The sequence below is a fragment of the Vipera berus genome (assembly GCF_964194415.1).
Source record: "Vipera berus genome assembly, chromosome: Z".
In the NCBI taxonomy this organism is placed as follows: domain Eukaryota; kingdom Metazoa; phylum Chordata; class Lepidosauria; order Squamata; family Viperidae; genus Vipera; species Vipera berus.
Window position 1 is genome coordinate 98,864,419 of NC_138205.1, and position 23,939 is coordinate 98,888,357.

At 38.9% G+C, this 23,939-nt stretch overlaps 1 protein-coding gene across 1 annotated transcript in view; it reads left to right on the plus strand.

Annotated features, from left to right (window-relative positions):
- Positions 1–23,939, plus strand: part of THSD7A (thrombospondin type 1 domain containing 7A) — a gene marked incomplete at both ends in the record, with an annotated part of 144,441 nt that overhangs the window by 42,881 nt on the left and 77,621 nt on the right. The window contains 1 exon segment of the mRNA XM_081346261.1: positions 16,419–16,610. Within this exon segment, the coding sequence (XP_081202387.1) occupies positions 16,419–16,610 (192 nt within the window).

Genomic DNA, 23,939 nt, shown 5'->3' on the forward strand with positions numbered 1-23,939 from the left:
GACTAAGGGACAACTAGAACCCAGTATCTTAAATCTTCTAAGATAGTGACCAGCCACTAAGCCAAATTGGCTTTCACATCCAGGTATTAAATAGACCCAATCTTGCTTAGATCCTGAGTCCAGACAAGGACAATCAGGCACTGAGAAAAAAAATATAGAAATCTAGTCAGCAATTCCATAAGACTGTCTGACAGGGAGCATATGCAACTTATCTTCAGTATGCCTTCCAAATTGGGAGCTCTTAATGAATACTCACAGAGAAACCTTGTGAATATCAACTCATTCCTGATTGAGCCAGTGGAAGTCATTATTTTAAACAGAAAGGACAAACATCAAAAGTGATATGGAAGAAAGGCACTACAGAATAACCAAAAGAGGAATTCAATTATGAATATGTCTTGTTATTATGTGTGGAAATTGATCTTTCAATTTGATCCGTTCTGCCAAAACTTCTACTGACTCCCCAGCTATGAGGATGTCATCGACATAGGGACACACACCTGGAATGTTCTTGAGTGTGCGCTCCATCACGCTCTGGAACAGCCCTGGGGCTACATTGACCCCAAATTATAGGCGTCTTACCCTGAAAGCTCCCCTATGGGTGACTATAGTCTGAGCTTCCACCATGGCATCATCCACGAGCAGTTGCTGGTAGGCTTGGGCCAAATCCAATTTGATGAATATGTGACCTTCCTGTAGAGATGCCAGAATATGGCTGACTACAGGCACTGGATATGCATGTTGTTGAAGTGCTCTGTTTATAGTGCACTTGTAATCCATGCATATGCGCACCTTACCATTGGCTTTAAGTGGTGGAACTATGGGTGTCTTCCACACACTGCTATCTACTGGCTACAACACGCCTTGTTGCACCAGGTTGTCCAGCTCGGTGTCTATTTTGGGTTTGAGGGCAAAAGGCACTCTGCAAGGCTTGGGTTATGGTTGGATCAAGGTAGAGGGCAATTGGAGGTCCCTTGTACTTGCCCAAGCTAGGGCTGAAAACATCAGCAAATTCCTGGCAAACTGCTGACAGGTCCACTGCTTGCATTCTGTTAATGCCAGTCACATGGATGCCCAGGACATCGAACTAGTCTAAGCAGTTGCCTTTGACTACCATGACATCAAGGGGGCCCTCAAACTCTTTGAATTGAACCTTGAGCATAGCTTCTCCCCTAACCGCTACACAGGAATTTTGGAAATCTATTAACAGCAGATTCAATGGCTTGAGTTTAACTCTTTTGCCGCTGCAGTTGCAAATGTTGTTAAAAGTTCTTTGAGAAATTATGGACAGGGCTGACCCCATGTACAGTTCCATGTGGCATGGAATTCCTTGCAGCTTGACCTTAAGCCTAAGCTTTTCTTTAAGGGGGCGATGGGTGCCTGTTCTAAAAATGCTCCTTCTACTGGTGCAATAGCCAACTCTGTTCTGCCCTGGGGACCATGTACCTTTCCTGAGAAATTCTTCTTGTTGAACTTTCCTTTGGCGACCTTTACAGATGGCAGCAATGTGGTCTTGTTTACCACACACCCAGCACATTGCTGTATGGAACCTGCACTCCAAGTGTCTGTGTCAGCCTCCACAGCCCGCACATCGAGTGAAGGGAACTGCCTTCTCAAACGGTCGTTGGCCTCTTTCTGGTGGTTTCTGCAGCTGATCAATCTCAGTGTCCCTGTCAGGGTTGTTGGCTGTTTCCACGTCCTCGTGGTGGACGACTTCTGGGCTGGGAGTGTTCTTGGAGGGCCACAATGCTCTGATGGCTCCCCCAGCAGCTTCTTCGGCCATTATCTCCTTCTGAGCATCTTGGAAAGACAAGGTTCCTTCACAAAAAACTTCTGCTGAAGGTCCCTGTTCCTCAACCTGCATACCAAATGGTCTCTCAGTCTTTGTGAAGTTGCAGAGATGGGATGCTTGCCGTAACGCGGCAACAAATTCGGCAGCTGACTCTCTCAGCTGCTGCTCCCTTTGCTCCAACGCGTGTCTCCATGCAGTGATGCAGAGCTTCGGTTCAAAATGTTCTTTGAGCTTCTTCTTGAGATTGGAGTAGGCAAACAACTCTAGTGTAGCTGGAGCAACTAGGTTTTCGGGTATATTGAACATTGTCTGACCATACACGCACAGAAGTGTTGTGGCCTTTAAGTCATCTTCGCTAACTTGGTTAGCTCTCAGATAGTTCTTGACACATTAAACATATGAGCTCCACCTCTCGGGATGCAACACATTGAACTCCGACAACTTGCTGACCTTGGCCATGGTAAGCTGTAACTGACCTCTCAATGCCTTGTGCTGCTAAGGACTTCTGTGTTGATCCTAGGGACAGATCCTTAGGATATGAGTACCTCCAGCGTGGCTTGCTGGCAGGCAGAGAGGGGGGAATGTGGTTCCTACCAGGGCACTGATGCCTGGTCTTACCCCTTAGTGACTTCTGGCTCTGTCTTCCTTAGTGGCACATCCCACCTTTGTTGCCACTGTTTCGGGATTGGTGAGGCATTGATGAGGCGTTTGGTGAAAGCAGCAACACGTTTATTAGGTTAACACAGAAGCGCGGGTGAACTGCCACTAAGCTTCTATTTGTATGGATCACTGCTAGGCAGCGACCAATAGAATTAAAGCAATCTTCCCACTTAAAAACGCAAGTAACAACTCTGGAGACAAGCAATCTGGAGTTTAAACAGACAAAGTAGTTAACTAACAATAATGGTTTCCAAGTATTGTACACCAATACATAACACTCTCTTTGACAAGTTTCCATCCATTTTTTTCTTCTCTTGCCCTCAGTTGCTTTGGAGAATAGATTGTTTCCCCTTTCTTTGTGACAGCCTTTCAGATACTGGAATGTCATCCCTAGTCTTTCTCTTTGTTAAATTACTAGAGACACCCAGTTCCTGCAACTGTTCATCATAGGTTTTAAGCCTCCAGACCCCTAACTGTCTTTGTTGTTTTCTGCATTCTTTCTAGAGTCTTAACATCTTTTTTGTAGAAAAAAGAACTGGATGCAGTGTTTCAAGCATGGTTTCACCCAAGCAGTACATAGTGGTATTAATACCATGTGATTTTGCTACTATTCCTTTGTTGATACAGTCTAGGACTGCATTGGCTTTTTTGGTAACTGCAGCACACTGCTGGCTCACACTTAAGTGGCTGTCTACTAGGACATCTAGATCCCTCTCATAGTTACTGCTGTTGAATGAGATACCATTTATTCTATACCTGGGCATTTGGATTTTTCCGCCTAAGTGTAAAACCTTACTTTTCTTACAACTGAATTGTCTTTTGTTTGATAGGGCCCACTTTAAGAGTCAAATAAGTCTGAATGATAGGTTAATGATGGCAAGTCAAATTATAATAATACATTTTTTAACACTAGGGGCAAAATGTATTGTTATAATTTTCTCAGAATTACTGCAGTCAGAAACATTCTATGAATTATAGGCAATATAAACTTCCACATTAGCACAATCAGCATTTATTCTCATCTCTCTGATCTGATTTCATTATTGCCAACTCTTCTGATAGCTTGATCTGTCTTGCTCTGATGACTCAGATTGATTTTATTCCCAATTGAGTTTCTGGCAGTTTTCAAACTTACTTTATTTTCCCTTTTCATTTTACCAAAATGTCATTTGATTGACTCCAGCAATGGAAGTAGTTTATTGTTCTTGGTTATAATCAATACACTGGTGTTCACTGATCCTTATCCTTTGCAGGATGACCGTATTAACAAATGAATTCTGAAAATGTTTCAAATAGCTGCCAGATCACTCAGGGAAAGCCCAAAGGTATAGGATGGAAAATGCTGTGGTAGTTTTTATCATATATAGGTTAGGTCAACGTATTGATTACAGAACCATTGCTATTAATGCATATCAAGATTATAGGTGTTTATGAGAAGAGTCATATCAGCATTTCCCCCCAACAATTGCTGTTTCCACGATGCCAGAGTTTTCTTACTCAACATGGCTTATATTTCAGTATATATCAGTATACTGTGGTGACTGTATGATAAATAGATAGATAGATAGATAGATAGATAGATAGATAGATAGACAGACAGACAGAAAGATGATAGACAGACAGATAAATAGATATAGATATGTAAAATATACATATACACATGAATAAAAATATTCAAGCTATTTGTTCTTTGTTAAAGGCTAGGGGAGATCTGCCAGACCTTTGAAACAAGTCCAGACAAGAAACCAAAACTATGAGTATTAACATCATCTTTATTGTAAGATTATAGTAACAATCTTGCAAACCTCCTACTCTCTTCCTGAGTGGCAGAAGATTCCACTTGTAATTGTAGAAATAGCCTCCAATCCCCAGAATACATCTCTATCCACCGAGCACCTAGCTGAAGTATTGTTGCACAGCTAGAAGCAAATGGATATACAAATAGCCTGTTTACAAATATCTAGTGCAACTAACAGAACAGTTGGGGCAGAATTTGTCTCATCCCATGACAGCACAGCAACCTACAGCATAGCCAGTGCTTCTGTGTCCTCATGGGAAACTTGTGAGATGGATATCACATCTTTGGTAAGAAAACATAGCTATGAATACTAAAGGTAAAGGTAAAGGTTCCCCCGCACATGCATGCTAGTCGTTTCTGACTCTAGGGGCCGGTGCTCATCTCCGTTTCAAAGCCGAAGAGCCAGCATTTGTCCGAGGACTTCTCCGTGGTCATGTGGCCAGCATGACTAGATGCCAAAGGCGCACGGAACACTGTTACCTTCCCACCATAGTGGTCCCTATTTTTCTACTTGCATTTTTACGTGCTTTCAAACTGCTAGGTTGGCAGAGGCTGGGACAAGTAACAGGCGCTCACTCTGCTACCTGCCACTCGGGATTCGACCCGCCAAACTGCCGACCTTCTGATTGACAAGCTCAGCATCCTAACCCACTGAGCCACCTACAGCATAGCCAGTGCTTCTGTGTCCTCATGTGAGATGGATATCAGATCTTTGGTAAGAAAACATAGCTATGAATACTAGCACTACCTTTATTATAAGCTTATAGGAACAGAATCTTGCAAGTATGAAAGCACTTCTTCCCTTCCTCATGTTTACTTTCCAGAGAACTTAGGAGGCTCCCTTCTGCTTCCCATACCCTCATTCTTTTTGTGGACTAAGATATCTCTTGACTGATTTTTGCCTAGACTTCAGCTCATCTCTTCTGTCTCCCAAGATTATTCACACATAGTCAGATGGTGCCATTCACCATTTTCATATGATCTAAACCAATATACAGGATTCAGTGCAAGAAAATTCAATGCAAATATTAAAAGTTGAGCAATGTTATTCTATGCTCAGAAAAATCATCCAAATAAAATAGCTGTAGAATGAACATGTCATTCATAATCAAATATGTTAATAGGTCCTAATGGCATCAACAAAGTTCAGAAAATGAAATTGCTTAGCTTGTAAGAGGGAAATCACATCACAATTAACAAATATACAATTGAAAGGCTATGTACAAGGATTAAAATGCCAAAGCAGATTTTATTATTCCACAAATGTGTCCAATGACCAGACAGTTCCTTATTATTGGTCCTAAGACTTGCTAAATAATTCATATTAACTAATTAATAAATTGTGTGTCAACCTAGCTGGTAATGTGAAAATCATCATCCTCTTCTGTTGGGCTTCTAAATAAATAGTGGCTAGTTGATTATAATAGGATGATTAAACCACATGGTACTATTTAGATTCTTAAAGAAATGGGAGTACCAGACCATCTTATTTGTCTCTTGAGAAACCTATATGCGGGTCAAGAAGCAACAGTGAGAACTGGACACGGAACCACTGATTGGTTCAAAATTGGGAAAGGAGTCCGGCAAGGCTGTATACTCTCACCCTGCCTGTTTAACTTATATGCACAGCACATCATGAGAAAGGCAGGGCTAGATGAATCAAAAGTTGGCATTAAAATTGCCGGGAGAAATATCAACAACCTAAGATATGCAGATGATACCACTCTAATGGCAGAAAGTGAAAAGGAACTAAAGAGCCTCTTGTTATGAGTGAAGAAGGAGAGTGCAACAGTTGGGTTGAAACTAAACATTAAGAAAACCAAGATCATGGCATCCGGCCCTCTCAATTCCTGGCAAATAGATGGGGAAGAAATGGAGGTAGTGACAGATTTTATTTTCCTGGGCTCCAAGATCACCGCAGATGGGGACTGCAGCCAAGAAATTAAAAGACGCTTGCTTCTGGGGAGGAAAGCCATGACAAATCTAGACAGCACACTTAAAAGCCGAGACATCACCCTGCCAACAAAAGTGTGTATAGTCAAGGCTATGGTCTTCCCAGTTGCAATGTATGGCTGTGAAAGTTGGACCATAAGAAAGGCTGAGCACCAAAGAATTGAAGCCTTTGAACTCTGGTGCTGGAGAAGACTCCTGCGAGTCCCTTGGACTGCAAGGTGATCAAACTGGTCAGTCCTAGAGGAGATCAACCCTGACTGCTCTTTAGAAGGCCAGATCCTGAAGTTGAAACTCAAATACTTTGGCCACCTAATGAGAAGGAAGGACTCACTGGAGAAGAGCCTAATGCTGGGAAAGATTGAGGGCAATAGAAGAAGGGGACGACAGAGAATGAGGTGGCTGGATGGAGTTGAGGTGAAGACAGGAAGGTCTGGAGGAACGTTGTCCATGGGGTCGCGATGGATCGGACATGACAACAACAACAACTATTTAGATTGACCCTGGTTGCAATATTTTACAAAAAGAAAACAAATTAGTACTTCTACCAGTCTAGACCCAAAATTTCCCAATGAAACATTGGTGCTGAAACAGATCAAACTTTCAGGGTCAGGAGAATCTTGAAAGCCTGAAAATTAGATTTTGAATCATTTTCAAAATTGTTGTGACAACTGTTTCTTGCAAACATTTAACATAGTCTTTCTGTATAGCTAGCAGATGGTATGGTATTTTGTAACTATAAAAATGTTTTCTTTCTATTGGCAAATATTATTATATCCTTGTTTATTTATCTGTTTCTCAGGATAATAATAAAGGACAAGATAATAATCCCTGTCTCAGAAAGTAGAGCTTGGGGTCATCCAATAAACCTGATTGCTGGGAGATTCATTAGAGGATAAAAAGCATTTGTGCACATGGATCACAATTAAGCTATAACATTCTTAGCTGAAAGAACAAATAATGTCTGCTTAGGTAATTATTATAAAGCTATTGATTTCTATTGGTTATCATAGCTACCTATTGCCTTCAGCATCAGCAAGAGAATGCTGGACTTTGAAAAGGCTTTATTTTGTTATGAAAATCCATAAGAAGGAAGTATAAATATTACCCTTAGTGTATGTGAAGCTACTGCTGGGGAGTGGGGAGGTAAGATGGAGCTGAAAAAAAATGCAGCTTTCATCATTATTTTTTGTGAGCAGAGATTATGGTTAGGTAATGAAAAACCTGGCAATCTATCTGATCAACTTCGATACAATAAAATAGTGTCACATCTGGTTAGTAGTTGAATGCAAAATCATTGGGAAATTCCAGAGCTTTAAGCAAGATGGGAAGCCCCCCCCAATAAAAACAATGGAAGAGCATTCTGCCAAGAAAACTACTGGATGTATCAATGGAGTCAGTAGGAGTAGAAATTAACTTGGAAAAGACTCTACTGACTGATAACCAAAGGGGGTAAAATAGAAAATTGAGTGGGATTAACACCATAGAGAAGACATGTCAAACACAAGGCCCGGGGGCCAGATCCGGCCCGCGAAGTGGTTTCATGTGGCCCGCGAAGCCATGCTGGAAACAGTGAGGGAACGGCCCCCACTGCCTTGGCCCTGGCCCTGAGACCCTCCTTCTGCCAGAGACCCTCAGATCTGTCCCACTCCTGCCCAGGCCCCTATAGGCACCCTTGATGCGAACGATGTAGAGCTGGCCACGCCCACCCAGTAGGCCATTCGCACTCTAGCCACGCCCACCCAGTAGGCCATGCCCACTCAGGCCACACCCACCCGGCCCCTTGAGGGCAACCACAATGCTGATGCGGCCCTCAATGAAATTGAGTTTGACACCCCTGCCATAGAGTCACTAATGTTGGCATGGGTCATTAGAACAATCATCAGCTTCTCTGGGCTGATAATGGATGTTTCCAGCTGCCCCTCCCTCCTAAATGTTGATGCTTCCCCTGTATTTTCTTGAGATCTGCATTCATGGTCAGATGTGAATTTTGCATGCTTAATGTAATTTTTCTCACAAAGGATTATCAGAAATGTTTCCTAAATTGAATGGGACCCAAAGAGTTTGTTACTTAAAAGAGTCCAATAGTCCCTTTTCTTGTTAACAAAAGATGTCAAAAATCATAAGCTTTTGTAAGTTAGCTTGCTTTCGTTTTTTTGCTAGCATAGATTAACATGGTTCTCATCCTACGGCATCAGTAATTATTACTGTAAGGTGGCAATTTTTTAAATGAGAAGTGGTATACAAATATTTTAAATATGTAGCTGGAAGGGGAACATTTATGCCATGTAGACTAGCTCTTATTAAACAGTGAATAGAAACTTTTATTTGCCCAAAATTTTATGCACCTTTCCAACTCTTATATGCAGCTGTCATAAGGGGAAAACAATCTTCTTGCTTGAAATAGCTAGGAAAAGAACTTTCTTCAACTTGTATAATTTGTATTGGATAAGGAATACCTTATCCTGCACTGGCTATCAGTTATATTTCTCCCCCTTTGTTCCATTTTCTTAGGCAATAGCGCAATAGGACTCTTCTGATATATTTATAGCTGTGCAGAGTTTTGTATGTGAATTTACAGTATCCTGTTTCTTGATATATGTTAAATAGGTGTTGCAGAGATGTATTTAAATCAAAATGTGACTTCAAAAAATGTTTTGGTAAATTCTACTATTTATTTATTTATTTATTTATTTATTTATTTATTTATTTATTTATTTATTTATTTATTTATTTATTTATTTTAATTCCATTTATATCCCGCCCTTCTCCGAAGACTCAGGGCGGCTTACAAGCTTAGCAGTAGCCTTCATTCTATGTATATGCCTGCTTATTAGGGCTTTCACACACACCCCAAGCGGCATTATTACAAAGTCAGCTTAATTGCCCCCAACAATCTGGGTCCTCATTTTACCTACCTCAGAAGGATGGAAGGCTGAGTCAACCTTGAGCCTGGCGGGATGCGAACCTGCACTAATTGCAGGCAGCTGGTGTTACTTAGGGAGGCATTAGCCCACTGCTCCACCAAGGCTCACTTCTACTACTACTGTCTTGCAAGAAGATTGAGACCTGCTCCAAAGGTGTTTCTCTGTTGCCTTCTTTTGAAATATGTATACTTTTGAGTTCACAGCCTAGTCAATAGTTTTAGAAATCCCAAGTGTTCTATTATCTAAGTGCTAACCAGAGTGGATTGTCAATTATGAAGTTTATTTGGAGGCATTCATGGAATAGACACAAAGATTTGGTCCCCTGATTTTTATCCAGAGTTATCCAATACTAAAATAAATAAACAGATTTGACTGATTCTAACACAAAATGAACTATTAGATTTAAAGATCTAGAGTGGAATTTTCCCAGTCTGAGCAACTTCTAGATGTATGGTTTTGAAAACTCAGAAATTGTCATTGGATAATGTAGATCTAGAAAATTTCTTTTCAGAAACCATTACAAGGCATCAAACGAAACTGTTTAATGTTTATTATAATTGAAGTCAGTGCAAATGTTACTTAAGTTTTTGAAAGGAAATTACTTGAGAATATTAACTATCAGTTAATTAAGATTGTTAATTAAAGACAGATGCTGCTTAGCAACTTATTAAAAGGGATGAATAGGAATCAAGAATTCATGAAATCTATAGAGCTAGCAAGATGAGCTTTTCTCATGCAATAATAATAATAATAATAATAATAATAATAATAATAATAATAATAATAATAATAATAATAATAATAATAATAATAATAATAATAATAATAATAATAATAATAATAATAGCTGGGAAAGCAGATAATAATGACCTAGCAATGCTAAGACCAGGAAAGTTGAAGAAAGAGACCAAGGGACTAATTCTGGATGCACAAGACCAAGCCTTAAGGACAAATGCATACAAAGTCAAAATTAAGAAGACAGCAACAGACAGTAAGTGCTGCCTATGCAAAGAAGCTGAAGAAACAGTGGACCACCTGGTAAGTTGCTGCAAGATCGCACAGATCGCACAGACAAGCAGTGGCATGACAAAGTAGCAACAATAATGCATTGGAAAATCTGCAAGACAAAAAAAGTCTGGATAATGGACATGGCAGTGCCTGGAGACAGCAGAATGGAAGAGGAAGGACTGGAGAAGATAACAAAATGCAAAGACCTATAAACAGAAATAGAACGACTATGGCAAAGGCAAGCAAGGGTAATACCAATAGCAATAGGCACCTTGGGAGCAATCCCGAAACAACTGGAGCACCAGTTGGACACCATTGGCATTAACAAATTCAAACATCAACATCTGCCTATCTCAGGTCCTTCGTAAGGACTCGATAGGTAGACAAAAATGCCAAATCCAGTCTGAACATCTGGCTAACTGTGCAATGAATAATAATAACAACAACAAAAACAATAGTTAGAAGGGAGCTTGGAGGTCTTCTAGTCCAACCCCCTGCTCAGGAAGGAAACCCTATACCATTTCAAACAAATGGTTGTCCAGTCTCTTCTTAAAAACCTCCAGTGTTGGAGCATTTGCAACTTCTGGAGGCAGGTTATTCCATTGATTAATTGTTCTGTCAGGAAATTTCTCTTTATTTCTAGGTTGCTTCTCTCTTTGATTAGTTTCTGTCCATTGCTTCTTGTCCTGCCTTCAGGTGATTTGGAGAATAGCTTGACTCCCTCTTCTTTGTGGCAACTGCTGAGATATTGGAACACTGCTATCATGTCACCCCCTCATCCTTCTCTTCATTAAACTAGACATACCCAATTCCTTATATGTTTTAGCTTCCAGCCCCCTAATCATCTTTGTTGCTCTTCTCTGTACTCTTTCTAGAGTCTCAACATCTTTTTTACATCGTGGTGACCAAAACTGGATACAGTATTCCAAGTGTGGCCTTACCAAGGCATTGCAAAGTGGTATTAACACTTCACATGATGTTGATTCTATCTCTCTGTTAATGCACTGTGTTGGCTTTTCTGGCAACTGCAGCACACTGCTGGCTCATATTTAAGTGATTGTCCACTAGGACTACGAGATCCCTCTCACAGTTACTACTATTGAGCAAGGTACCTCCTATATTGTACCTGCCTTTTGGTTTTTCTTGCCTAAATGTAGAACCTTAATTTTTTCACCATTGAATTTCATTTTGTTAGATAGCGCCCAATGTTCAAGTCTGTCAAGATCCTTCTGTATCTTAAGCCTATCTTCTGGAGTGTTGGCTATTCCTGCTAGATGTTGAAGAGCACTGGGCCCAGAACAGAGCCCTGGGGTAACCCAATACACACTTCCTTCCATGTGGATGCAGTTCCATTGAGGATCACATTCTTTTTCTCATAATGTACTAAATTTATAATATTCTGGTTTTTTTTATTGCATCCATTCTGAATTGCCATACTTTTTTCTGTACAATGTTTTGGTATACAGTTAATAAAATATTCAGTAGGAAAATGACTATGGTATTATATTTCCGTTTACAAATGCTTCTGTAACACAGAGGTACTAATTTCTTACGTTAAGAAGGAACAATTTCTATGTCTGCTTATATATGAAATGGACAATAAGGTCTATGAGTCTTGCAATATTCTTATTTCCATCCAAAATCAAAATTTCAACAGATTGATCACTTATTATTATTAGCTTGTAGTTCCTCCAAACTCCTTGTATCATAATTATTAAGTTAGCTGATTTCACCAACAATTTCATTTTGTAGTTTTAAAAATTATTTATTGTTTCACGCTAATGAGATTCTAATGGGCCAGTAATGCCATGGAAATTGGCATTATGTTTTATATGGAGCTGCATAAACCTTGACTGTTATGACCTTCAAATTAAAGGGTCTTCTGAGAGTTGATATACTTGGAGCTTGCTGCTCTCCATCAATCACTTATTGTTGCTACTTTGGCTGCAGAGAATACACTGAAAGTATTTACAAATTAAAGTAGCTGAGCTTATTTATTTTCTTGAAAGCAACAGAAAGGGGTAGTTTGTTTTCCTAATAATGCTTTTGTACTCTACAAGATGCATCAGTCAGCCAAATCTAAGGATAAGTGATTTTATGTGGGAATTCAATTTAACTTTATTTCTAGAAGTTTTAGTCATTAATGAAAAAAGCTTATTCAGATTTGTTTTGATATGTTCTAAAGTAATCTTCCTCAATCTTCATTGAAATGCTTTTATGATAGTTTTATTTACTATTCATAAATTACTACGGTATGTTGTATATCTATGTTCTTGTTTAAAAATAGTGGTAGATTTTATCACAACACTTTTGATTCCCTTAACAATAGAATATTATCTGATTAAAGCAAATGCAAATAAATCTTCCTGGAACAATGCTAATAAAATGTAAAAGAGGAAGAACATTATAAAAAATAGTTTGAAACAGTTGTTTCTGTTATTATTAGGTTTCTACTTAGCATTATCTTGAAAAAAGAGAGATTGTTCAACCAAAGTCACCTTATTGTAGTTAACCTCATAACAGCTATATCAGGGCTAATAGGAAAGGCTTGCAAAAATCTAGATGACTGTAAGATGGCAGCAAATAGTCATTTGCCCTGCTATAGAACAAAATGTATAACAGTATCATATTGCTAGGTAGTCAGGTCTGAGTTGCCAGAATGTTGATGACCACTTCAGACAGCAATGAAATGTTTCTCCAGTAACCCATTTTTCATTTAGACACCTGCTGCAACTGGAGATGACACAGTATGGTTGTGCCACTGCAGTTCCAACTAGAGATGACATATTAAGGAAGATGACATATTATGTTATCTCCAGTTGGAAAGGGAACATCAGTTTACCTTAGGTTTTCAATAAAATGCATTTATTAGTGCTCAAGTTATTTTAGCTTTTTTCCCATATGTTATTTTTTATTAGCTTACAGTACAAAATACAAAACTACAAAACCAAGTAGAAGGAAACAAAGGGGAGGGAAAGAGAAAGAGAGAAGTGTGGAAGAGGGGAAAAAAAAGACATTGACTTCCAGTTCTCTCTGTTGCAGTACAATATTTATTTATTTATTTTATTTTATTTATTTTATTTAATTTCTATACCGCCCTTCTCCCGAAGGACTCAGGGCGGTGTACAGGGCAATAAAAATACAATAAAAATACAATATACAAAAGTTAAAAATAAGATTAAATAGAGCTAGCCCATTACAATAAATAATTAAAAATACTAAATAAAATACCCCAAACCCATTAGACCAGGCCGGCATTAATAGGGCATTAACATCGAACCTCAACTTTTTACTTTTCCGTAATAGTATAAACTAGCCATTTCTATAACAGCAAATCAATCTAATCAGTAAAACCCAAAATCAAAGTTTCATTTTCCCCCCACTTCAAACACAAACTCCAGAAGCAGTTTCCAAGTAGGAACAAAAGTACTTATACTCTTTTTTTTTAATATCAAAATGGTCAATTTAGCCAACTCCATCAACTTTTGTAGCCATTCATCCATAGTGGGAATCGAAATGCCCCTCCATTTTTTGTTATTTTAGCTTTTTCAGACTAGTTTCATTCTCCCCACCAGTTTTCGTAGTCTAGGTTTTGAGTAGTATTATGCTATTTGATCTCCCGGTAGTTGTTTTTCCACTGAAGTTAATGCTTGTAGATGAAGACTGAGTGACAGTGAATAACTGCCCACATTTATTTTTTAAAAAGAAGGATAGGGAGAAGATTTAGTATGATATTTTGTTTCAAAACATGACTTTTAAATAAAAGCTCATGAGAACATGCTTTATGTTTTTATGTACATTCAGAGTCACGCCATCTGTTAGATTTTTCCCATTTTATAAAACTTAGCTATGCTACCCACCACAGCTATTGTTTGCTGGGATTTCTATCGCTTCACGTGATTGCTATAGTCTAGTGGGACTGTTTTGGCAGCATATGATTCTTCCTAGTAAGATGTGATGTTATAAGATGAAATGCCCACAAAAGTCAATTTGTTCATATCATTTATGAAACATTAGGAAAAAAATTACCTCAGTAGCATAAAATCCCAATAAGTTTAAGTAAGTGTTATTAAGAGATGCCTCATTTCATTTCATTACTTGTAATCAGATAATACCTACCGTGGCATGCTCTAGATCTGAACATATTTCCTTATTAGGCAGTCAACGACAATATTATCCTGTTTAAACATGAAATCAATTTTTAAAGAGTCTGCCACCAGATGCAGTTGATTGTTTTCTATGTGACAATCAGACTTCTTTCTAATTAAAGATTTTAGGAGTACTAGCATTATTTTCCTACAGGATCTTTCATATTTTTGTGTTTGTATGTGCATCAAGAGAGAAACAGGGGTCTCCCTGCCAACTGCTAAAATGTCATCATACATCAGTGCGATCAAGAAAGGAAGCATCTCTTCTCTTTCAGCTGCCAACATATTTGTTCAGAACATTTTACTTCTTTTAAAATGTTAAGGCCAGCAGTTTCGCATAAAGAAAAAAAACCTGTAATGTATTTTCTTCTTCCAATTCCCTGAGCAGCTCTGACAATAAGCAATTATTTATCAGTATTGACTCCTGACTTGAATGTGCTATTGGAATATTGTATTTCTTTTTTTAAATGTTATTGTAGCATAGCATATTGTGTGTCATATTGAACATCTTTGAGTTAAATTCTATTAGCTATTATGATGAAATAATTGATCAGATGAAATAACTTCATAATTGCATTATAATGATCTGGGCTGAGTTAACTCTGGCTCAGAGTTAATGACTTTGTAATTTCTTGGCTGAATTTCCACTAAGGAATATGCAGGGCTTTTTTTGTCATAGAATGCTCAGAACGGAGTTCCGGCACCTTTTTTTGGATGGAACCTTGTAGGGTAGGCAAGGCGGGTTGTATAACATGTGTGAGTTCTGGCACCTTTTTCTTTTACAAAAAAAGCACTGGGAATATGTACATGATGTCACTGAGCTTTTCATCCATATATGCTGGAACCTTACCCAAACTGCTGCATTCCATGTACATTAGACTAAAAATCCCATAATGCTATTTATTTACTTATTTAATTTGTTTGCTGCTTCTGTCACTCTGTAATGCGACTCTGATGGCTTACAATTAAAACCATAAATATAAAGTATTAAGACATTAACTACAATAATAAAAACTTTTAAAAAATGAAGGCAATGAGAGTACAGAGATATTATCTTTCCCATTAGTCCACCAGCCTTCTTCAACACAGATTACCTCTGCCAGGATACCTATAATGCTATGGTCATATTGTCTGGAATACAATGAATGTTGTTGTTGTTGGTTTATTTATTTGTAGCCTGCCTTTATTATTTTTTTTTACAAATAACTCAAGGCAGTAAACATATCCAATATGCCTTCCTCCTCCTGTTTTCCCCACAACAACCCTGTGAAGTGAGTTGGGCTGAGAGAGAGAGACCTGCTCAAAGTCACCCAGAGGGCTTTCCTGGCTAAGATGGGAGTTACTTTCTAACTTTCTAACTATCCTGCTTTCTAGCCTGGCCCCTTAGTGATTAGACTAAAGGACTCTTATCTGGAGGATTACAAATTAGTAAAATTGGGGGGTTTATTTATTTTTAATGAATTTATAAATCTCTTTGGTAAAGGCTACTCTCTAAATCGCATATATAAGCAAGAACCAGAGCCACTGATACAAAAATACTAACAAAGGACATACAATAACAGAAATACAATATACAATCATGGTATCAATTATAATTAATATAATATTCCAGGCACTGGGAGCTCTACGACATCCAGCTATTATGGAATAATCAAATTTTAATGAACTTCCAGAAGACCAGGAGAGTGGAAATTACCCTTGCTGTATAACGTGCTTTAGAGTAGATCTGTTTGGGCTTGTTCTGCAAGATGATTCAGCTATTCAGTAATGATTTTGCAATATCTTTTCCACAAAGATAGTTGTTATAGTATTTAAGTAATATTTTTCCCTTTCTTGTCTAAATTAAGATATATAGTTTTGCTACCTAACATTTCCAAAGTATAAATATGAACCTTCTCCCATTCATCATTCAGTTCCATTTTGAATGCATGAGTGAATGTGGATTTTGCAACCATTTCTTAAGCACTGAGCCATGGAAAAAGATACACTCACTTTGGATAACTAATCAGTTTATTTTATCTTTTTGTTTAACAAAACAACCAAATCTAATTTATTTATATGCCCATCTGGGTTAAGAATGTTCAATTGAAGTTAAATTAGATCTGATAGACTGCTACTGGCCTTTTCTTTCCCAGGAGAAGAAGTTGATAGACAGCTCTGCAGAGATGCTATCTATCCTGTCCCCATTGTCTGTGAAATCCCATGCCCAAAGGACTGTGTTCTCAGCACATGGTCTGGATGGTCCTCCTGCTCTCACACCTGCTCAGGGAAAACTACAGAAGGAAAACAGATGCGCACCCGCTCCGTCCTTGCATATGCAGGTGAAGGTAAGACCATGCATTAGCATTTTTGCAATACACAAACATGAGCGTGTGTTATTTTCTTAGGATTCATGAGAAAGAATGAACAAGGAAAAATTGTTTCTCTTGTAATATTTTAGAATGACTATTAACAGTGTTAGCAAGTAGAGTATACACTATTTTCACTTTGATTTGCCATGTATTAAATGAGTTGTGAAATACCTGTAATGGTATGTAGAAATGACCTTGGGAGACTGTGCAAAGAGATACTACAAAGGGAAAGATCAAATAAGACACAGCATAGCTTGCAGCTGGATAGTGGATGGGGCAAGAAGCTCAGAAGAGGCTGTTCCTAACTGTAAAGGAGGTGTGTGTGTGTGGGGGGGGGGGCGGAAGAAATGTGAGACTTGTAAGATTCTGTCAATGTAGCTTTACAATAAAGTAGAATTAGCTCATCTGGCCCCAGAAGACTTGACAGTACCAGAACTGATGCTTCTAGCAGTTAAGGCTAATATCTCATTTTATATTCTCTTGTTTTATTTTCAGATTACTTAATCTCCCTTCTTGCATTTTGTTTTCCACATTTAGCTTTAGATGGCAGATGCCTGTTTATATTTTCTTCATTCCTATCCCAAGAAATCTTTTAGTGGAAACTTAACAGTATTTAAATAGTATTTTTTTTTGTTCAGTAGCCATTTTAATTTTTAAAAGAAAAGAAAAATGTATACTTGGCTTTCTCAGCATCGCATATGTTTGAATGGAATTATTCTTAATTTGCTAATGTCTATTATAATGTTCCTAGTGCATGATTTGATTTCACTTCTATGCTACAAAGGAAGATTTAATTCTTTGAGGGCAAATATATGGCCATTCTCAAACAATTTACATTTCAAAGTGAAGAAAATTACTTAATTCGTATTCTATTTCTACTAGGGAGGTAAGAGAAATCTGCCACAGATTTCAGTGGAAAAGAAATAGTGTGGCTTGGAAAAACAGAACCTGAACCAGCAGAAAGCTCTGTGTTGATTAGCACCAATGAACTGAACCCATTACCATCCAACATACATTTGAGAAAGTTGCATTAATAAGAGTTATTTTCAAGGAGGTATATACAAAAATGTTTAAAAGAATAATCTTTGAAAAGTATAACTTTACAGAATAAAGAGGATAACGTTAAGAGAGATGTGCAAAATCTGTTCCCTACGCAAAAAGGGTTAAAGTATTTTCTAAGTCCAGAACTATAACTTTAGGAAGCAGCTGAGACGTATACCTCCCTACTAAATTGAACTGTAAGAAGGAGGAACTGATAAATAATACAGTCAGACTTGTAGGATTCTGTTATTATAGCCAATCTCAGTAAAAGTAGTTTTAGTCTTCCTGCAGAATTGAATTCTTAATACCTTCAAGGCTAAAATATTTACATAGTTTCTACTGTTTACTTGTTAATGACCACTTAATCATCTCAGAATTTCATATTATATAAATCACATATTTAAATTAAAAGTGGAATGAGGAACAAAATTTTTTTTATTTAAACTTTAAAATATATACATTAGTGATTGAGATAGAGAAAAAAAATGGTTGGCTCATGGAAGCAGTACTAGCTTCTGGTCAAAATGTTTGTAAAAATTCAGAAGCTCTCTCTGAATTATAGAAGAAATATGTTTGAAGCTATATACGGATGGCTTGTTCCCATCAGCTATTGTTTTCGGAAGTTGTTACCTTTTCCCTTCTTGAGAGAGAGAGAGCAGGGAGAGAGCAAAGAAATATATATATATATATATATATGATAAGCTATATATGTTTTCAAATGTCTCTTTCCCAAAAAACTTTGGAACAAATCTACTAGGAGTCCAAAGGGAGGAATAGATCTACTTTTATAACTCAAAACATCTGTTACTCTCTCCACCTCTAAGCCTTTGGCATATGGCAGCCTATAAATACATTTTTAAAAGCTTTTTCAACAGGAAGGTGGAGGTTTTTCCAAGCATAGGTACTCCAGCTCTATGATTTATGAGCCACAAATGAGCCTCAAATTGTTTCATGCTTAATTTTTCATGATGCTAAAGGCTTGAGAGCCATGTAAAGAAGTAATATTGAGCCTTAAGCTCTTAGCTTCTCTAAGGCAATAGATATTAGCTATATTCCTTTGTTCAGAGTGTAGAACATTTTAGATATCTAACATATTGCTAAACCTGCAACAATGGCTGGGAGGTGATGAAACCATATTTAGCCAAGTGGCATTATTGAAATATAATCAGATAATGGGGAAAGACAAGAGATAATAGGTTTTCGGATTTGGTAAAAATTATCCCAGAATCTGGAAGATGATTAGGATACTGTCAGTGCAGATCACTTATCTCTATATGAAATGAAACTCATTTTAAAATCTAGCAAATTTAAGAAGCTTCTTTTACATAGTAATACAGAGAATATCTGACTATATCAGATTTTCCTGCCTGCAAGATTAGAAACGTGACTGTATTTTTGGCAATTCTCAGTTTTTATGACAAAGCAGTTTAATTATATGGCATTTCTTCTACCTTTCTGAATATCATAATTAAATTATGAAAGTAGGCCTGACTTTTTCACCAGTGTCATAATCAAGCTAATTATTTCCAGATGAGGGGACAAAAATTGGTGCCTGATAATATAAACAATCAGTAAACAGTGTAATTTTCTCCCAATATGCACATACTGCTGTTTACAATGTTTGTTGAAGCACACTGGAAATCAATTATGGCATATGTAAGTTAAACTCAAGGGAGACTAGTAGATATTGTTTGTTGCAAACTCTTACCGTATATTCAAATCAATAGAAGAATTGGTGACAAAATGGTGAAGGAATATAATAATAAGTAGAAAAAGAAAGTTTCTGGCTTAATTAAGTGTAGAGCATGGCTTCTGAGGGCCATTGCCACAGCTAAAAAAATTCTTAATCTTTCTGAATACACATCTCAATAGCATCTTTTAGTTGCTTTAGAAACAGGATGATAATTCTGGTCGAGAATTAAGAAAAGATAAGATGGGGAAAAATAAAATTACTAATCTAACCTCTTTCTCTGATGAAGTTAGTGTATAGATGGAGACACAATAGCCACTTTTCTTTTTAAACTTAATAAATAAATAATTAATCCCTGATTATATTTTTGGCTCTTACTTCCTAGCACCAGCATACTGTTACTGGGAATTTGAAGTATTGGTGAACAAAAACAAAGCAGGTCATAAGACCTGTTTGGCATTATATATCTCATTTGTTGTTGTTGTTAGTTGCAAAGTCGTGTCCGACCCTTCGTGACCCCATGGACAACGTTCCTCCAGACCTTCCTGTCCTCTACTATCTTCTGGAGGCCATTTAAACTCACGCCTACTGCTTCAGTGACTCCATCCAACCATCTCATTTTCTGTCGTGCCCTTCTTCTCTTGCCCTCAATCTTTCCCAGCATTAGGCTTTTCTCCAGTGAGTCCTTCCTTCTCATTAGGTGGCCAAAGTATTTGTGTTTCAACTTTAGAATCTGGCCTTCTAAAGAGCAGTCAGGGTTGATCTCCTCTAGGACTGACCAGTTTGATCGCCTTGTGGTCCAAGGGACTCGCAGGATGCCATGATCTTGGTTTTCTTAATGTTAAGTTTCAACCCAACCTTTACACTCCCCTTCTTCACCTGCAACAAGAGGCTCTTTAGTTCCTCTTCACTTTCTCCAATTAGAGTGGTATCATCTGCATATCTTAGGTTGTTGATATTTCTCCCGGCAATCTTAATTCCAACTTTTGATTCATCTACCCCTGCCTTTCTCATGATGTGCTCTGTATATAAGTTAATTAGGCAGGGCGACAGTATACAGCCTTCCGGACTCCTTTCCCAATTTTGAACCAATCAGTGGTTCCATGTCCAGTTCTCACTGTTGCTTCTTGACCCACATATAGGTTTCTCAAGAGACAAATAAGATGGTCTGGTACTCCCATCTCTTTCAGAACTTGCCACAGTTTGTTGTGATCCACACAATCAAATGCTTTAGCATAGTCAATGAAGCACAAGTAGATGTTTTTCTGGAACTCTCTAGCTTTCTCCATGATCCAGCGTATGTTGGCAATTTGGTCTCTAGTTCCTCTGCCTCTTTGAAATCCTGCCTATACTTCTGGAAGTTCTCGATCAACATACTGCTGGAATCTAGCTTGTAGGATTTTAAGCATAACTTTACTAGCATGTGAAATGAGTACAATGGTGCAATAGTTCTTTCTTTGGAACTGGAATGTAAACTGATCTTTTCCAATCCTGTGGCCACTGTTGAGTTTTCCAAATTTGCTTGCAAATTGAGTGTAGAACTTTTACTGCATTGTCTTTTAACATTTTGAATAGCTCAGCTGGAATACTGTCACCTCCACTAGCTTTGTTGTTGCTCAGCTTTCCTAAGGCCCACTTCACTTCACATTCTAGGATGTCTGGCTGACCACCTCATTGTGGTTAACAGGGATGTTAAACTCATTCTTGTATAGTTCTTCTGTGTAATTTTGCCACCTCTTCTTAATCTCTTCTGTCTCTGTTAGGTCCCTGCCATTTTGGTCCTTTGTCATGCCCATTTTTGCATGAAACGTTCCCTTCATCCCTCCAAATTTCTTGAAGAGATCTCTGGTCCTCCCTATTCTATTGTTTTCTTCTATTTCTTTGCACTGTTCATTTAAGAACAGTATCTTTCTTTTTCTCCCTTGCCTTTCACTTCCCTCCTTTCCTCAGCTATTTGCAAAGCTTCCTCAGACAGCCATTTTGCTTTCTTGCATTTTTTTTGGGGGGATGGTTTTAGTTCCTACTTCTTGTACAATGTTGCGAACCTCCATCCATAGTTCTTCAGGCACTGTGTCTATCAGATCTAATTCCTTAAATCTATTTGTCACCTCTACTGTATATTCAACAGGGATATGATTTAGTTCATACCTGAGTGGCCTATTTCTTTTCCCTACTTTCTTCAGTTTAAGCCTAAATTTTGCAATGAGAAGCTCATGGTTTGAGCCACAGTCAGTTCCTGTTCTTGTTTTTACTGACTGTATAGAGCTTCTCCATCTTTGGCTGCAGAGCATATAGTCAATCTGATTTCTGTGTTGACTGTCTGGTGATGTCCATGTGTAGAGCCGTCTTTTGGGTTGTTGGAAAAGAGTGTTTGCTATGACCATCATATTCTCTTGACAAAATTCTATCAGCCTGTGCCCTGCTTCATTTTGTACTCCAAGGCCAAATTTGCCTGTTATTCTGGTTATCTTTTGGCTTCCTACTTTAGCATTCCAATCCCCCATGATGATAAGGACATCATTTTTTGGTGTTAGTTCTATAAGGTGCTGTAGGGCTTCATAGAACCGGTCAATTTCATCCTCTTCAGCATTGGTGGTTGGGGCATAGACTTGGTCTACTGTGATATTGAATGGTTTGGCTTGGATTCGAACTGAGATCATTCTGTCATTTTGGGGATTGTATCCCAGTATTGTGTTTCCTAGTCTTTTATTGACTATGAAGGCTACTTCATTTCTTCTGAGGGATTCTTGCCCGCAGTAGTATACCTGATGGTCATCTGAATTAAATTCACCCATTCCTGTCCATTTTAGTTTGCTGACTCCTAAGATGTCAATGTTCAGTCTTGTCATCTTTTGTTTGAACATGTCCAGCTTTCCTTGATTCATGGATCTTACATTCCAGGTTCCTATGGAGAAAAAATCTTTACAGTGTCGGACTTTCCTTTCACCATCAGATACAACCACAGCTGAGTGTCCTTTCGGCTTTGGCCCAGTCGCTTCATTCTTTCTGATGCTACTAGTACTAGCCCTCTGCTCTTCCCCAGTAGCATATTGGACGCCTTCCGACCTGAGGGGCTCATCTTCCAGCGTCGTATCTTTTTTCCTTTTGGTACTGTCCATGGGGTTTTCATGGCAAAGATACTGGAGTGGGTTGCCATTTCCTTCTCCAGTGGATCACGTTTTGTCAGTACTCTCTGCTATGACCTGTCTCTCTCTCTCTCTCTGTGTGTGTGTATCAGCTTTTCTGTTTTTATAGTTTATATATATTTACAGAATACATGTGTCAACGGCTGCTGGGGCCCCCACTGCTGCTGTTTAACCACCAGTTTCTGGTGACCCCATTGTTGCTGCTGTATGCTCAGGCTCTGCTGCTGCCCCCTTGCTGTAGTTGTCTGAGGGGAGGCTGCTAGGTCTCCCTCATTTAAGGGCCCATTAGCGATTGCTGTACATTCGGGGGTGGTGACCAATCTCCTTGCTGTGGTCGTCCTCCTACCAGCTTCTGATCTCCAGGCTTCTACACCACCCCAAGATGTTGCAAGGCCTCTATTAGCTGTGGTAAGCTCAGAGGTTGTTGGCCTTTCACTTGCGGGGGTTCCCCAACCTCCCATTGCTGCAGAGGCCCCAGGCTGGGTGTCTCTGTGGGTCTGGAGGGCCTGGCAGGGAACTCTTGGGTCTGTCAGGCTGGTCTGCAGGCAGGATTTTCCACTTACCCAAATTCCCAGTGTCAGACGGTCTGGTAGCTCTCTACCATTTTGCTTTTGAGGCCTCTGGCAGGGCAGTTTTGAGGCATCTGGAATCTCCACTGGAGTGGTTCTAGCCTGACAACTAGATAAGCTCTTCTAACTGCTTGTGTTCTCCCCAAAACTGGGAGACCTGCACAAAGTCATCTTCCCACAGCATGCTGTCTGTTACTTCCTCCTCTGAGGTGTCAGCAGCTGCCAGGTCACCATCTCCAAGCTGTTTCTCTTTTCCCATGATGAAGATTTTTCCCTGAATCTTTGCCAGCTTCTCTGAAGGCTAGAGACATCGGCTGAGGCTCAGGACTCCCAGGCTGTTTGAAAGAAAATAGATTCTGGTATGATGTCATGGTTCTGACTAATGAGACAGATCAAAGAACATTCCAGCATTGTTTATTCTAAAAGTCTATAATAATGAGAACGAAGCATCAGCACTCATGAATGGATGCCAGAATATGAATTCTCCTCCCCTGAACACATCGTATTATACACAATTCCCTCCCTTAATTACATGTCATAAATCACATTCTCCAATTACCGTATATACTTGAGTATAAGCCGACTCGAGTATAAGCCGAGACCCCCCAATTTCACCCCCCAAAACTGGAAAAAGTTCTTGACTCGAGTATAAGCCGATCCGCCGTTCTGCAAGCCTCCGCCGCCGGCGGAGGCTGGATCCGCGCTCTGCAAGCCTCTGCCGCCAGCAGAGGCTCAATCCGCCATTTTGCAAGCCTGAATACACAGGAATACCCTGTGTGGCCGCGGCTCTCAGGGAAGCCCTGGCTGTCCGCTTCCTCGCTCCACGCTGCCATTCGGGGCCCGCACGTTCCCCGGGCAA